Source organism: Hylaeus volcanicus, chromosome 5 (genome assembly GCF_026283585.1).
Source record: "Hylaeus volcanicus isolate JK05 chromosome 5, UHH_iyHylVolc1.0_haploid, whole genome shotgun sequence".
In the NCBI taxonomy this organism is placed as follows: Eukaryota; Metazoa; Arthropoda; class Insecta; order Hymenoptera; family Colletidae; genus Hylaeus; species Hylaeus volcanicus.
This window is the reverse complement of record NC_071980.1, coordinates 1,026,966-1,041,115: the sequence shown is the minus strand read 5'-3', so window position 1 is coordinate 1,041,115 and position 14,150 is coordinate 1,026,966. Positions and strand designations below refer to the sequence as shown.

The 14,150-nt window shown below is 51.0% G+C and overlaps 1 protein-coding gene and 1 long non-coding RNA gene across 2 annotated transcripts; one reads left to right on the top strand and one right to left on the bottom strand.

Moving 5' to 3' along the window:
• Nucleotides 1-393: 393 nt before the first annotated feature.
• LOC128877468 (POU domain protein CF1A) lies at nucleotides 394-6,965 on the bottom strand. The gene has a single exon (XM_054124796.1). It carries the CDS (start codon nucleotides 5,898-5,900, stop codon nucleotides 4,533-4,535), a length of 1,368 nt encoding a protein of 455 aa, XP_053980771.1. The 5' UTR covers nucleotides 5,901-6,965; the 3' UTR covers nucleotides 394-4,532.
• A 4,907-nt stretch (nucleotides 6,966-11,872) lies between these two features.
• LOC128877471 (uncharacterized) lies at nucleotides 11,873-13,058 on the top strand. The gene is made up of 3 exons (XR_008457250.1): nucleotides 11,873-11,983; nucleotides 12,063-12,159; nucleotides 12,234-13,058. It is a non-coding gene; the product is annotated as an uncharacterized LOC128877471 (long non-coding RNA).
• Nucleotides 13,059-14,150: the final 1,092 nt, after the last annotated feature.

Sequence of the window (14,150 nt, the reverse complement as noted above, 5' to 3'; positions counted from 1 at the left end):
TCGCGATTGGAGTGACATCTAGACGGCAACCGACGGACGCCACGCGATTCACCATTTCCCTGTCTCCTTTTCTCTCGTTCTCTCTCTTGTCGTATCGAAATAAATAAATAAAACCTGAAAACGCGTTTCTGGAGCTCGATTCCAGGACACTTTCGGTGGAGACCTGTGGTCGAGGTCAATTGAGCAAGTAATCGCGAAATCTCTCCGCCGTCGCCTGAGGATTCGCTCGCGAGGAACATCAACCAACCTTTGCACATTTCGCGCAAAGTACAAAAGAAAAAACTGTCTAATATTTTACGTATTATAGTTGGGTGATGTTCCCTATACTACCAGGTCCTATTAGTAAGCAGGCAATGGCTAGAACTCGCATAAGAATCGAGCTTGAGGAATCAGTTGACGAGACATTTCGATCGCTGACATAGTTGTCATATCAACACCTAACCGCCTAACATACTCGCCACATCTCTCACAGAATGATTTGATCTTACCTGAGGCAAATCTAATAAATTAAAGATGACCGAGGTCCTAGACGAGCCCGAAGATTCGATGGGGCTCAAGAGCGTATCATTAGAGGCAGAGACCAATCACTGAGAGTCTTTGGAGGGTTAAGCTGCGAAGAGTACGATCGCCACGGTCTGTCCACCGTCGGGACCTGTCACTTTTACGGTTGCACTCCCCCCCTTATTAAACTCGTGCTCGGTAATAGAGCCGTCGGGGACGATAACGCGTCACCTGTTCCTAGTGTTTACTCCTGCACGGGTCCGCGCAGGGACGATCGTGGCTAGATTTGGGTGATTTCGTGGCCGCCGGACCTCTTGAACGAGGATCTTTATGGCTTTTTAAACGCAGCTCGTCGCTGTCCCAGCCGATTACCGGAGGGATATTGATGGCACTGCGGTGAATCGGTGGAAAAGCGACGGGAACCGATTTCGTGGGCCTGGGAAACGCCGAGGTGGCCGAACATTCCTGGAATTCTATCACTGTAACGGTGAACACGATTCGAATTTCATTTGTTCCCGCGACAGATTGAAATACACAAACTAAACGAGGGCCCACAAACGTAACGATTTTTTCGATAGTTTGGACAACTATCGTCCACGTTTAAACGATAATTACGAAGTGTACATGATTGTCGTACAGAAAGTTGCGATTCGATGGTCGCCTCTGTCTTTTCTCGTGTACACATCGATTTTCTCCTGTAATAATTCATAGACCGATAGCTACGAATTTTCATCCATCAATTTCGAACAAGTCGTTGCGTCCGTGTGTTTCGTAGGCGTACAAAGAATCTTTGAAAAACAGATCAGCATCTTTCCGAGCGACCATTCGAAATCCCCGCCGAACTACTCGCGCACGCCGCGTGCGTCGAGGATCGTCTCACGCGCATACGCGATTCGCATAATTCGCGCGTGCTTCGAAAAATTTATTCGAGAATTCTTTCTGCTCGGCGACGATCGGAATTCGATCTTTGCCTCGACAAATTCGCGCCTGAAATTGATAAGATTACTATCCAAATAAGACTTTTGAGGACGAATCAAATTGGAATGTTTTATCAGGATAGTAATTTTTGCCAATACTGCTCAAAGCATTCTGCTTGGCTACCGCGAGGGAAAAAAAGAAGACACGAATCTTGGGGTCTCGTTTAGCGTAGGCACGCGGTACATGGTATCGGGTGTCATCACAAGCACGGAACACAACCGTCCAGAGAGGAAAGAAACTCGGAGAAAAAGCGAAGGGGTGGAGGAAACAAACTGCGCGGCCACCTACGCGCGAAAAGGCGTGAAAAAAGGAGCCTCGAGGTCGCGATCGCCTATTCATGGCGCAGTATTCGTGAGAAAAGAGCACCTTCTTCCTCGACTTCGATGGGAATTTTAAGGGCAATCGTAAATTAACACCTGCTGGCTTCTTTGCGAACAAAGTGGATACAAATTAAAATAATAGCGTTCCCTTTCTTGTCCATTAACGTCGAATAGAATAATCGAATCGATTGCTTCGGAGACGTGTCGCCTCTCAACTCTTGGGAAACATACGAGATTGGATTGTTTTCGTCGACTGTATCTACTCGGCATAGCGAAACCTATCGAACATTAATTAAAACAGAATAAAACAAGGAAAAGACTCTCAGATTCTGTTCGGAGTATTCGGTTTGCTTCGAATGCTACAAAAATTAACGGAACTTTTAATGAAAATAGAAATCTTTCAAACTTACAACTGGGAAAATAAGAAGACGGCGACTTTAGACTTTTATCAACATCGATCACTGACGATTACGAAAATTACGAGAAACGAGTGTTTCCGTCGCGGAAAAAGTCTGATGCTGATGCGCGACGTCCAGTGACCAATCCCAGAGCGAGAGTATCAGTTCCAACATCGAAGAAACAATTAACAATCCACAAACTTAAACAAATCTAACGTATTTATTTCTAGTATTTCCCAGCTTCGATTTTTATATATACGTACAAATTTATACATAATCGCGAGTACTGTCCAAAATATCTGATCTCAGTCTTTCCTTTACCATTCCAAATCGATACAAAAAATTCGCTGACTGCTCTCCAACGTAATTTCACCGACTACCACTCAAGCAAAAGCTAATGATCGGAGATTAAAGGTAATTTAGCATGGGGACGGTTTACCGCGAGAAATCTGGTAGGGAATTTTCTTTCGACGGCAGGAGAAGCTTTCGTTGTATCGAGAGACGATAAGAACGACTTGATCGAACGAGAGAGAAGAGAAGAGAAACGGAGCGTAAAGAGCAATTGCAACGAGGAACAAAGAGAGCAAAGAAGGAGGCTCCGGCGACGACCGTAACGCAAGGTTCTCGCTCTACGATTAGCCTCCGGGGCGAACGGAATGACAATAATAACATTAATAATAGTAATAATTAATAGTAATCGGTAATAATAAAGAATAATAATAAATGACAATAAAGAGATGACGAAAAAAGAAGAAAGAAAATATAATAGCGATAATAATTAAAAAAAAAAAAGAAAACTATCGTAACGCACGACAAAATAATAAATTGACAGACCTGTCTCATCGTTTACAATAGTTCCTTTTTCTTTTTCATTTTACCATCCGCGAGAAACGGGTGTCTTGACAATAAAAACGTCGCAAATAATATATAATATAGCTACAACCTCTCGACGTCGCCATAGATTTCTTTCTCTCTCATATACATAGACTTTGTTTTATTTTATACATATATAATATTTATATTCATTCCGTGTGTGTGTGTATATATATATTTATTTATTTATATATATATATATTTATATTTATATACTTACTCTTTATACAGAAGGGGTTTTTCTTTGCGAGGGGGCTCTGCTGTCGCTAGGATTCGGCACACGGTTTTCCGAGGAAACACGCGCGTCATTAATTTTCTCCCGTTTTCCGGGCGCGTGTCCTGTTTCCCTCTTCGCGAATATCAGCTTCGTCTCGTTCGTCTTTTCGTCTTTGCTCTGTTTGTTTTTTTTTTTTTTTTGTAAACATATTTAGCTTCGTCGCGCCCTGGCGTCGAACTCTCCCTTCCGACTTTATCACCCGTTTATTTTCCGTTCCCTGGGCGACGACAACGAAGAAAACGAGACGTTCGACGATGCACGCTCCTCATCACTTAACTTACTAGCTTTTACGTGGTACATTATTTACAGTCCATATTTACTTATGTTACATCATCCGTGCGGGTTTGCCTCTCGTACAAATCCCGCGCGAACACAACCGCCATCATTCGCCACCGGTCGCGGCGTTCGTCCGTCGGTGTCCGTCGGTATTCCCTGTCGTTCGTCGATGCACACAAAACGTCCCCCTCGAGATAGAAACGAGAACATCGCGCACTTATTTTTTATCGCTAGCCACGTGCGAGGGAGGAGGGGCAGTTGAAGCGTCGTCGAGGACGTCGAACGACGTCAAACTCGCAGCGTCTATCCTTTATCGCGAACGAACGAACGTACGAACGAACGGACTGACGGAACCGAGGAGATCGTTACACGCGTTTACGGCACTTTCGAGACACCAGGGGACGTGGACGCGGACGCGAGAACGGACAACATCCAAACACAGCCGGAACGATCGACGGACATCCGATCTTATCGCTGCCGACGATGACGGACAAGCGTCCACGACGAACTCCCTGGCGCGTTGCTGACGACGACCACGAGGGCGAATGGGCTGGATAGCAGGCCTCCCTAATGGGCCCGGCCTCGTAAACCCCGTTGAACCTCATCGAGATGAATGTGTGCGATATCTCCTGGCGCGCGTATCACGAACGTAGCGTTCGGTGGTGCCTACGTCGCGCCATAGTGGTAGGCTCCTCCGTCGAGCTGCCGACAAGAAGTGGACAGAACGCGAGGCGCGTCGGGACAGCTCGTTGGTCACGGCTACGAAGTAGTCGAGTAGCTGCCTGTGCGCGCCTGCAGGTAATGATGATAGAACGGAGGGAGCGTGTCCGGCGGCGACGATACCGCCGGGTTATTCACCAAGTTTTGAGAGGTTATCGAGAGGCCCAACGGGGGAGGCCCGGGCGAACGCTAGTGAGCCGCTAACGAGTGGCCCGTAAGACCCTGAGGACTGAGCATCGGTGGACTATGGCTGTGCCCCATAGGCGAGCCGTGAAGGTGATCCTGCGTGTGGTATCCCTGATGCAGACCCGCTTGTCCCTGGTGTCCGGGCGGCATGCCCTCCATCATACCCTCAGCGAGCGTGTTCGGCGGCGTCATCCTCTTCTCTTTTTGCCGTCGGTTGCAGAACCAAACTCTGACCACCTCCTTTTCCAACTGCAGGCTGCCCGCCAGCGTGTTGATCTCTTGCGCGGAGGGTTTCGGTTGTTTGTGAAAGTGTTGCTCGAGGGCACCTTTGACGGACACCTCGATCGACGTGCGCTTCTTTCGTTTCCTGCCCTGGGCGGCGATCTTGTCGATGCTCGTCGGCGAGCCGGTCGTCGAGTCCGCCTCCTCGAGCCACTTCTGCAGCAGCGGCTTCAGCTTGCACATGTTCTTGAAGCTCAGCTGGAGCGCCTCGAACCTGCATATCGTCGTTTGCGAGAAGACGTTGCCGTAGAGAGTACCGAGCGCGAGACCGACGTCCGCCTGGGTAAATCCAAGCTTGATGCGCCGTTGCTTGAACTGTTTCGCGAACGCCTCGAGATCATCCGAGGTCGGAGTGTCCTCTTCGCCGGCGCTGTGATCCCTGTCGTGCGCGTGGCCAGGATGCAACGGATGTCCGCCGGGCGAGCCCGGGTCCCTCAGGTTCGGATGAAGTCCCGTCTGGTGGTTGTGCAGCTGAGGATGATGCTGATGCGGATGGGGGTGCAGCATACCGTTCATCGCGGCGTGGTATTGTTGCAGGGTGGAGGGCGAGGCCGCGCCACCGCTGGGGTTGTAATGCGCCGACGGGACGACGGGCGCGTGCCAAGGATGAGGCGATCCCATCCCCGGCGATTGATGAGGACCACCGCGATGATGCATCGATTGTTCATTAGCAGCAGCAGCGGCCGCGGCTGCGGTCGCCGCCGCGGTCAGAGGTTTTACATCCAACCCGGCGTTCGTCTGATGCGGATGATGATGGGGATGATGGCTGGTGTGGTGCATCCCCATCGAGGACGCCCAGTGATCGCTGCTAGGTTGAAGGCTCACCCAGGGATTCGCCGACGAAAGGCTCGCCGTCGGATGCGAGAGTCCATTAGGCGACGGGGACGACGACACCTGGTGATGATGGTGATGATGGTGATGATGCTGCGGCGCCGGCATGTACTTCATCTCCCCGGCATCGGCGGCGCTGCGAGGCGAGCCCGAGGAGTAGCCACCCACGGCGATGTTCATCCCGATCCCGGATCCCGAACCAACATCCAGCTCGGAAGACACTGCGCTACCAATCGGCATGTACGTGGTAGCTGCCATCTACCTCCCCTCGTTCAGAGGTTTCGACAACCCTGCTCACTGTTTGCCTAGCTCTCTACTGCCCAGCGTTCGGGCTGCCCCGACAGGGCACCCTCTCGGTTTACCTTCTTCTCTCCTCGTCGACGGTCGTTCTCCGCCGCTCGTATGCCGTTTGTTTTTTCGTTTCCGTGGCTTTCTGGTGTAGATTCCGGAGTAGCGCGAACAAAGTTCACGGATCGTTCTCGTTTAACGCTTCGAACGATTACGCAGACTGTACACTTTCCTCTCTGTTCTCCCGAACGAAGAACCTGTTCCCTTGGTCAGCGATCACCGATCACACGCAGCGCACAGTCCATCGTTCGCGACGACGCACCAAATCCCGAGCAAGCGGCATCCTCGCGCGTGCAAACAACTCGTAGTCCATAGTTTTGTCAGATCGACGATGGTAATCCGCGACGTTACGAAGAACACACAACGTTGTATCTCCCTCGTGGAACCTTGTCCCGTCCACCCGGGGAGAACGTCTCCTCCAGGAGACGCTTACGCGTCTTCGTTGTAATCTCGGAACAATATCACTCGCGAAGTCCTTTACCGTGGATCACTCATCGCAGAGACGCGCGTTATCACTCGACGAATCGTGGAGTTGGTTGCTGGCGAGAGACAGGCTCGTGTCGTAGACGGTGCACGGCGCGACACTCGCGATCGGGACGTCTAGGGACGACGCTGCTGGCGCGGGCACAGGACGGTACTCCGGGAACGCGAAACGGATCCACGACGACGAGTGCGGACGATCACCAGCACGGTAGGCAAGTAAAAGGTGCACAGCGGTGACTCCGTACGGTGCGCGTGTGTGCGTTTTCCTCGTCCACGGTTGTCTCTCCGGGTCGCGAGTGTGTGGTTCGCGACGAATAAGAGGGAGAGAGAACACGATCGTGTGTTGCGCGCGAGAGGAGAGACGACGGGTCGCAAAAGATCTCGCTCGGGCTCTCTCATGCGTTATGCATGTCGTAGCTGAGAGCGACTGACTGCCTCGCCTCGCAGCTCGCTCGAGGTTCCCGAGCTCCCGGACCGCCGCTCGGTGGAAACGACTCATGCGCGCCACCGTCCTGCACATCCCTACCAACGGCCAATGCACCAGCTCCGATTGGCCCCGAGAGCAAGGTGGCCGTCGACGAACGTCACCGTCGGGCGGGGCGAGCAGGGACCGCGCCTCTTAGGCGGCCTACGCACCCCAGGCGCCACTGATCTCACCCCTGTCCTCTCATTCCGTGCCCCTACAGCGCCACCACTGCCTCAGCTCCGACTCGCGACTCGACTCGACTCGATCAGCGCCGAGCGCAACGGAGCCTCTGCTCGACTGCGTCCGCTGACGTTGACGCCGTCGACGCGCCTGCACACCGAACCTGCTCCGAGATCCGTGAGGACAGAACAGAAACCGTCAGCCGCGCGACTCGATCGCTTCGCTGTTGCACGCGTTCCCTCAAAATTCAACGCGTCTACGCGTCGCAACCCTTGCCCATCCACATCTGCTCTTTGGACGTCGTCGATTTGGCTCGCTCGCGACTCGCGGCTCTCTAGGAAGTCCGGTCACGAAGGTCGCGAGGCTGACGCAACAGGTCCCAATTTCGAGGCTGACTCCGCCGAACGAGAATAGAGGATTCGCGCGAAATACGAATATTTGCTCTCAGATACGCGGTTAGGGACACGCGACAAGTTGAAATCTTGAGTATTTCAGTCGTGGATCGATGTAACGAACGTATCTCGTCACGTACAAGTATAGAGATTCTTGAAACGTTTCTGGTCAAACTTTGATATGACTGGGGACTGGGAGCGTGGACGAGCAATATACCTGTAGATTTCAAACGAGTTCGAGATTATTACGCGTACATATTATGCGTTCCTAGTCAAGCATTTCTTAAGTCTTGTCGAAGCTCGAGCGAGAGTATTCGTACAAATTGCACTAACTTGAGTATCGATACTTTTGGTTTAGTTTGCACGCGAGCAACGTGTTCGCACGTTCGTCTGTACGATCGATTCAGGCGACGGCTAGCGATTTAGAGCGCAACGTGGATCGAGCGAGTAAACCTCGAAGCCAGTTATCGAAGCTAACGATTAATTGGAAGAGAAAAGTAGGCCAGAAGGGGCCCACCTTCCCATCGGAGGTGGTATCGATAGGAACCAGCTGGATAAAAAAGAATCTGGTTTCGCGAGCTAACGGCGAGCAAGAAGGAAGGGATATAGCGCGAACGAGCGAGGTTTAGTACATTTAAATGAGAGCCACAGGTAGCAGCATTATGCAGTACGTGCCAGCCACCCCTCAGGAGGGGTGAGTTAGATCATCGTGTGCCGTGGATCCCCCTGTGTCGTACCGTTTCAACTACCCACTACTGGCTTTGCGCCTTCGCACCTGTGGGCACCTCGTTGCTGTGAAGGGGGTGGGGACCAACGAGAATCATCTTTCTTTTTCCCTATGGTGTTTGTTGTTTCGGTGTAACATTCAATATATTCTAGAAATTAAAAAAGAAAGAAGCAGGCTCTCTATAATGTTGAGAAAGTTCGTTTCTCGATTAGCCAAGGCACCGCGTGATATACGCTAACAACTGACGGTATTGATACCGTGAAAACGCATTTTATGGGCGAAAAGATGAATTCCTCTCGCATCGCGAACATCACTCGAGGGCATTCTTTATAGCTCCTCGCGGCAATTACTCTCGCTGCTGCGTCCGCTCGAGAGTCCTCTGGAGAACGATTCTCGCTGGTAAAACACTCGAGTGGACTCGCGGCACAGGAACGCATACTGGTATGCATCTCAACTCGTCGATTGCATCGACTGCTAAAGACTGGAAGGGTTCGAGTTGCGCAAAGTAACGACACTATTTCGCTAAAAATATCTAGCAGCGATTTAAACGGACTTATCGCTCCGAAAAAGACCATCAAAAGTCAACCGAACCTAGACCTAGCTCTTAATAGCTGAGAGCTTGAATTTTTGAACACGTCTGTATGCTCCTTCGCTGCCGTTTCGTCTCCTGTCGCAACTTCCTTCCGTTTCGTTGGATCGAGTGTGACGCAAGACGACGCGACGGAATCGCAACGAACCTCTCCTGCGACGACCCAGAAACGTCGCGACAACTGTTGCACTCCCGTGGACGATCATTCGGAACGGCCCAAGATATTAATTTTGGTGCGACGCCGAGCCTCGAAGCTTTCAACGTTCTTCGTACTCGCAGGGTCACGGGTACGATCCTAGGCAGCTTAAGAGGGTCCTGAAGGGCTGTTTTACCGCGATGCGCGCACGCACGTCCTGGGGGCTAGCTAATATCGACTGACATCGTGGAAGATACGGCAAGCACGCCGGAGATGCCACTCGCGGCCCGCTAACGATAAGTATAGCCGAGCTCTTACCGAACCTAGGAATTTCGTGCGCACCACCGATGCCAATTATGCTCGACTCTGTCATTTACGGGGTCCGTTATTACACGCCGCGCGAGCGGCCTGTTTCGCCGGAATTACGAGCATTTTAATGTCGGACCCGCCATTATCGCTTCTTTGCCAACTTTATTACACGCGCAGACGTTCCCTGGGACGTTGTCTCCCTCGTACCCGAGCGGAAACTTGGGGAAAACTCTTCGCGACAAATCGGAACGATTGCGACGAAAGAATGCAGTTGATCTAGAATACGCTTTCTGTTACATTTAAATTGTTCTAAATGTAATTGTTATTAACGTTATTATTATAAAGAAATGTTAATAATATCGCTATCTCGTCGATGTAAGATTCTCGATCCAGCGGTAATATTTTCTCTCAAGAGTCTCTAGCCTCCGTCCTCTTCTTCGTCTCGATCGATCGCCGTCTTCGTAATGCACCCTTAATTCGATTTTGCGCAGCCCTATTGTGTCAAATTGGATCGAACGCTGCCGTGAAATATTTGCTTAGGACCCGACAGGTAGCAAGGGGTGACGGTCGGGGGAAACTAGGGAAGCGACCAGCGAACGGGCCCCTCTGCGTGAAAACACTTTGCTACCTGAACGTTCGCTTGCATAATTTAGCCGGTCTTTCCTGACCCAGCGAGTCCCCTGCACCTTGTCCGGGATCTTCGTGGGGTGCGAAAACATTTGTGAAAAACACCAGGGGCACGTTCGAAACGGTCTTCAGGGACATCGACGTCCGATGACGTCGCTACGAGTCCTTTTCAACCCTTTGCGGTAGGATAATCGTCTCGCTTTAATTTATTAAAATGTTCACCCCCTCCTACGTTAGGATATCTCCGTTCTCACTTGGCCCAGGAACCAAGTTGCGAACCACTGCGTTAACGCATCCACGGTCGTCCCTGGAAGAATAAAAGAAAGCTAACCGAAGCATCAGCCGGGGGAAGTTTGGGAATTTAGAACGTGTCGTAGGTCGCGGCACAGCCGTAAAAAAAGGAACGATCGTCACGACCCGACCCCCGTGCGTGGATGAAGGACGCTAACCGGCGTAATTTCGCCGCCTTTATGCTTCGAATGAATATTTTAATATTTTAATACGAAATACGCTACGGAGGGATTTTACTGGGGCTATAGCGTTTCCTCGTGGCCGCGAGATGATTCCCCGTCGACCGCGGTTCTAGTTGCAACTGGGACGGTGAAGCGGGGGGGGGGGGGGGGGGGAGAAAGAAACGAACACAGGGTGGAAAGAAGGACGAGATAAGACGCGACAAGGAGCGAGAAAAAGAGGAAAACGAGTGGCATTGGAAACGGCGGAAAAGGGAGAGAAACCTGGATGGATCCGTGGAAGGAGAAAGAGGACATGGAGTGGGGATGAGATGCCAATGGTGGGGGTGTTAGGCGATCGTAGGAGGAGCGTTGGAAAGAGAAGCGACTATTTGGAGAAAGACGGTGGAGTTGCGTGGAAACTGTTCGCCAGGTGGCAGCAGCGCACGGTGTCCTCGCACCCTAAGAAGGGTAGAAAAATTACGCTAACAGCCCCTTGGTTGGGAATTCCCCGAGCGATCCACCGGGGAGTTACCGTGCTGCCATCCCGTGGGAACAGGAGGAACTGAGGTTGCAGAGGAGAACAGCTGGTAAACGAAATGATCGACCGTCGAGCATGGGAAAACCTCGTTTGACTTGGGAAACTGAGCGAATCCGTTCTAAAGTTTTGCACTTGTTTAGTAATTTATTACGTGCAAATAAAAAAAAAATAATATTAAAATTGTCGAAGTATGTAAACAATTCTAACTTAGGAACATATAGGTCGTATAGCTCGTAGGTTTATACGACCTTTCCACGTTACCTTTGCGTCCCTAATCTATCATCGAAGACCCGTCGATCGCGAAACTATTCGAACGTTGAGAAAATATCGAGAAGATAAGAAATCGATGGCGGCATTCGAACAAACGCGAAAGAAAAAGTTCGTCATGGGTTCATCGTTTAGCGTTCCGTCTGCGAGAGACGGGAAGGGAAATCGATAGCTCGCGCGTGGAACGATGCGAGGAGCGCGAAGAAATATGTCAACGATGAAGGAGGGGGGAAAAGACAATGGTTTTATTTACTGCCAGGGACTCGTGACCCGAATTTTTCATGAGCCACAACAGCGAAACTACGCTAGTCTGTCCTCAGATAACCGCAATGTCGTGGATCCGGTGTCTCGTTAGGTCGGAGAACAATAAAACCACGGATTTTCGTTTCGAATGTCTCGCGACCTTTTGCGCTCGTCTCCTGGAAATCGTGTAAACGCCTCTTAAGTGAATAGAACTCGGTGGACATAGGCGACAGAACGGAAACGCTGCAGTAGTTGGCCCTCTCGGGTCCCAAATAGTTCGTTAAAACGTCATAAGCGTCGGCAGGAATGAATTAAGCTTGTTCAGGATTCGATTATAGCTGACGGGGGATCGAATCGTCCCGCGCTAACTTCGCCAACCGCGATCCTTGGCGGGGACGACGCGAAACTCGCAGAGGGACACGCGGCGTACGCGAATTTGCGTTTGAAATCGAGCATGGGGACTGTTCCAGAAGCTCGCAGGGACAGCTCCCGTACCAGCAAACTATTTTGAACCCGTGCTCCAGGGACCCAGCGAGAAACTTCTCCGACGTGACCACGTAACGACGCTGCGAAATTACGCGACGGTACGAAACACCCGATCGATTATCAACTTGAAACCATTCGAATTACTTTTTTAGCTAAATAAATGTTTTATTTCTGTAGCTAAACAAGTGGGCCAGGTTTCGCCAGCAATAAAGAACCCAAGAGCAAAACTCCTTAATCCGCAAACATTAATCCGCCCCCAAGCCTCCAGGTACAGGTACTAGTCCTAGAAATATATACGTGGAAATCTGTAAACAACTCGAATCCTTTTAACTTTCCTTTCGTTTCCAGTATTGGCAACGCGTGGTTCCTGACTGGGAATGCTCCTCGAATCGTTTCACCCCCAAGAGGGATGAACGAAGCACCGCGAGGAGGAAGGCATTCTGCTTCGTGTACGTGCGTGACGTCAATATGTCCAAGATAATAAGATGGCCGGCGATAAAGTGGTGGGTGTAGATACAAGATAACAATCAGCTCCAGTAGCTCCTGGCCATCTCGTGATTACAGGCTTAGCCTCCAGTCTCGGCGTCTCTCTTTCGCCTTGCACGTTGCGCCTCCCGTCCTCCGACCCATTCCCATCCCCCTCGACCAGGTACCCAGATCTTTCCTCGACGTTCCACGTCCTCTCCACCTTCTTCTTCCTTTTCCTTCGCGGCTCCGTTCGTCGGGCTTCCTCCCGAAGGTTTTACGATATATTTCATAAGCGACGTGGACTGCCTCTACCCACGAGGGCACCCGCGACCGTCCTCGTTCCTCCCGTTCCAAGCCCCAGTCTCCGGTCTTTCCGATTTTCGCACATCGAATATTACAGCCTGACGGTGCAAAACGAGAAGGAGCCGCCGGTTCGGTACGACGGCGACGCTGCCAGGGCGTTTCATCCCCCCTTTTGGACCTCTCTCTCCATCCCTCTCGGCGGCCCTTTCGCCAGAGGTACCTCTTAATAATAATTTTGATCGGCAAATTGGCGTGGTGCATATTTCAGGCTTCGATCGTTATCTCGCGAAACTTTCGGCCCTACCCGAGGTTTCGTTGCGCGCCGAACTGGGCCCGATGCGTCGAAGAGAAAGAGGGGTGGCCGAAACGAGGGAGTAGGGTGGAGGGCCAGCCCGCGGGCTCGCGCTCGAAGGACACGTCTCGCGCTTTTGTTAGGGACGCTTGACCGTGGCTGAAAAGATAGCACGGTAGTGCCTCGCTTAATGTTAGACACTTGAGGTAGCCGGCTAACATTAACCGAGAGTGGAGAATTCTTTTTAAGAACTGGTCCAAGTTAAGGGGCCTACTCGACGAGGACGAGGATTCCGATACCTTGGGACGGTGTCCTCATAGCTGAGATTCGTCCTGGCATAAAAGAGCGTTCAACGATACAAAAAGTCCGCGGCAAAAACGTGCGTCATTCGTTATTCCAGTATCCAGATATAATTAATCGATTCGCAGAAACGACGCGTCCCGACCAAAGGTAGTTATTATCAATCGAATCGCTCGATTTCAGACCGATACGAATCAGCGTTTCTCTTTCTCCCCCTCGTCCTCGTTTCGTTGCCGATTGAGAATACCGAGGATGTCCTCGCGCAGCCAGGGGAATGGTGGCTGCTAACGTGGAAGAAGAATGTCGGGAGATCGCGGTAACCAATCATAGCCGCGCAGTCGCGATAAATTAAACGGCTACAAGTCGTTATTACGACTCGATTCGATCGCAGACGCTTTTCATCCAAAGTTTATGTTACCGGCGCTCTCTTCGCGTGGGGAAACTTCTTTCTTCGAGGGACACTCTTCGATTTCGCGCTTTGGAAAAACGTGGGACGACAGATTTAGAAGTCGAACGCCGAAGCCTGCCGGAGGTACAGATAGAGCAGGATCTCGAAGGATACGGTACACGTTCGATCGCGCAGGATACATGTTATGGATCCACGGTCCTGCGCGGACGTGTACAAGGCGCTAGAAGGAACGTTGCGCGGTTTACAAGAACCTTGCCTTGGAGACTATTCGCTCCTTCGAATTGCATCTTACTCGTTCTCTTAGAATAAAAAAAGTAAGTAAAATCCCAGCTATTGCAGTGTGTTATTTTAATATCAATCGTTATTTTAATATTATATCCATACCGACAATAGTTCAACTGTAATCCTGGACCACTATCGAACCTCTTGTTATGGTTCTTCAGCCCCGGTACTTTTCCCTCGGTCATCGTGCCTGTCGAACCCCGTGAGATTT

Coding starts and splice junctions, on each gene's coding strand:
- LOC128877468 (XM_054124796.1), bottom strand. CDS start 5,900: ATGGCAGCTACCACGTACATGCCGATTGGTAGCGCAGTGTCTTCCGAG.